At 35.4% G+C, this 1,261-nt stretch overlaps 1 protein-coding gene across 1 annotated transcript in view; it reads right to left on the bottom strand.

The window, feature by feature from the left end:
• Positions 1-17: 17 nt before the first annotated feature.
• Positions 18-1,261, bottom strand: part of LOC106869215 (organic anion transporter 3-like) — a 5,289-nt gene continuing 4,045 nt past the window's right edge. Inside the window, exon 5 of the mRNA XM_014914865.2 lies at positions 18-559. Coding sequence (XP_014770351.1) covers positions 383-559 — 177 coding nt within the window. The 3' untranslated portion in view covers positions 18-382. The remainder of the gene's footprint in view (positions 560-1,261) is intronic.

Genomic DNA, 1,261 nt, shown 5'->3' with positions numbered 1-1,261 from the left:
AATGTTTATATACCAAAAAGATTTTATAACATTTTTCTGACATAATTTAAATATATACTTTAACCATGTAACACAAGCCTTCTGTAGTTTTTTCACTCTTATTATCTTTTATACATCCAACCACGTGCTTTCACATACCAACTTTCTCACCTATATATACATATATACCTATAGGTATGTATGTGTGCATGCATGTATGTATGTATGTATGTATGTATGTATGTATGTATGTATCTATCTATCTATATATCGGTCAGTCTGTATGTACGTAAGTATGTATGCATTTGCATCACTCCAGCATATATTTCACATCTTGAATTTCTAATGAAACTAATCTTGCTGACCGAGATTACGGCAAATTATAGTGATTATCTTATTGTCTTTACGATATAGTTGGAATTTTTATATTCTTCTTTTTCTTCTGTATCACGTTCACATCTTCAATCGTCTGAGGTAAGACACGGTTTCCTGTTTCTGGTAAAAGTGCTTGGAGCAAAATTGAAGAGAATATACATCCGGTTCCTATGATAATCCCAGGAGCCCACGGAACTGCCAAAGCCTGTACATAGAAAATTACTACATTAGTGAAATTATATAAAGGGTATTCATTGATAGATAGAAATAACAGACCAAACAACATGGTCCAAGAAAGGATATGATCTTGACCAATGGAAATAGCTGTATTGTCGAAGGACCAAGTATGTGCTTTGACTAATTACACTTGTTCTGTTTCATATATAAAAGACTTTGTTCTGGTAGAGAACAGCTTATTCTCACAGATGCATTTGGTATTATATAAATACTCTTTTCTACTCTAGGCACAAGACTCGAAAATTTGGGGGAGGGTGCCAGTCGGTTAGATCGACGCCAGTTCGCAACTGGTACTTAATTTATCAAACCTCGAAAGGATGAAAGGTAAAGTCGACCTCGGCGGAATTTGAACTCAGAACGTAAAGACAGACGAAATACCGCTAAGCATTTCGCCCGACGCGCTAACGATCCTGCCAGCTCGCCGCCTTGGCATTGTATAAATATTGAAAGAAAAAACAAATAAACGGAATGAATGTGCAAGTGAGAGAGAGAGATAAAGATTTAATGAAATAGATAGATAGATAGATAGATAGATAGATAAAAATATCACTTTAGGAAGAGAAAACTGCTTTCGTGAGAGAAAACGTTATAAAAGTAAAGAATACTAACGAAGAAAGAGGGGGAGAGAGTGAGAGAGAGAGAGAAAATGAGAGAGAGAGAGAGAGAGAGA

This window comes from Octopus bimaculoides, chromosome 11 (genome assembly GCF_001194135.2).
Source record: "Octopus bimaculoides isolate UCB-OBI-ISO-001 chromosome 11, ASM119413v2, whole genome shotgun sequence".
Classification (NCBI taxonomy): domain Eukaryota; kingdom Metazoa; phylum Mollusca; class Cephalopoda; order Octopoda; family Octopodidae; genus Octopus; species Octopus bimaculoides.
This window is presented reverse-complemented; position numbering and strand designations above follow the sequence as displayed.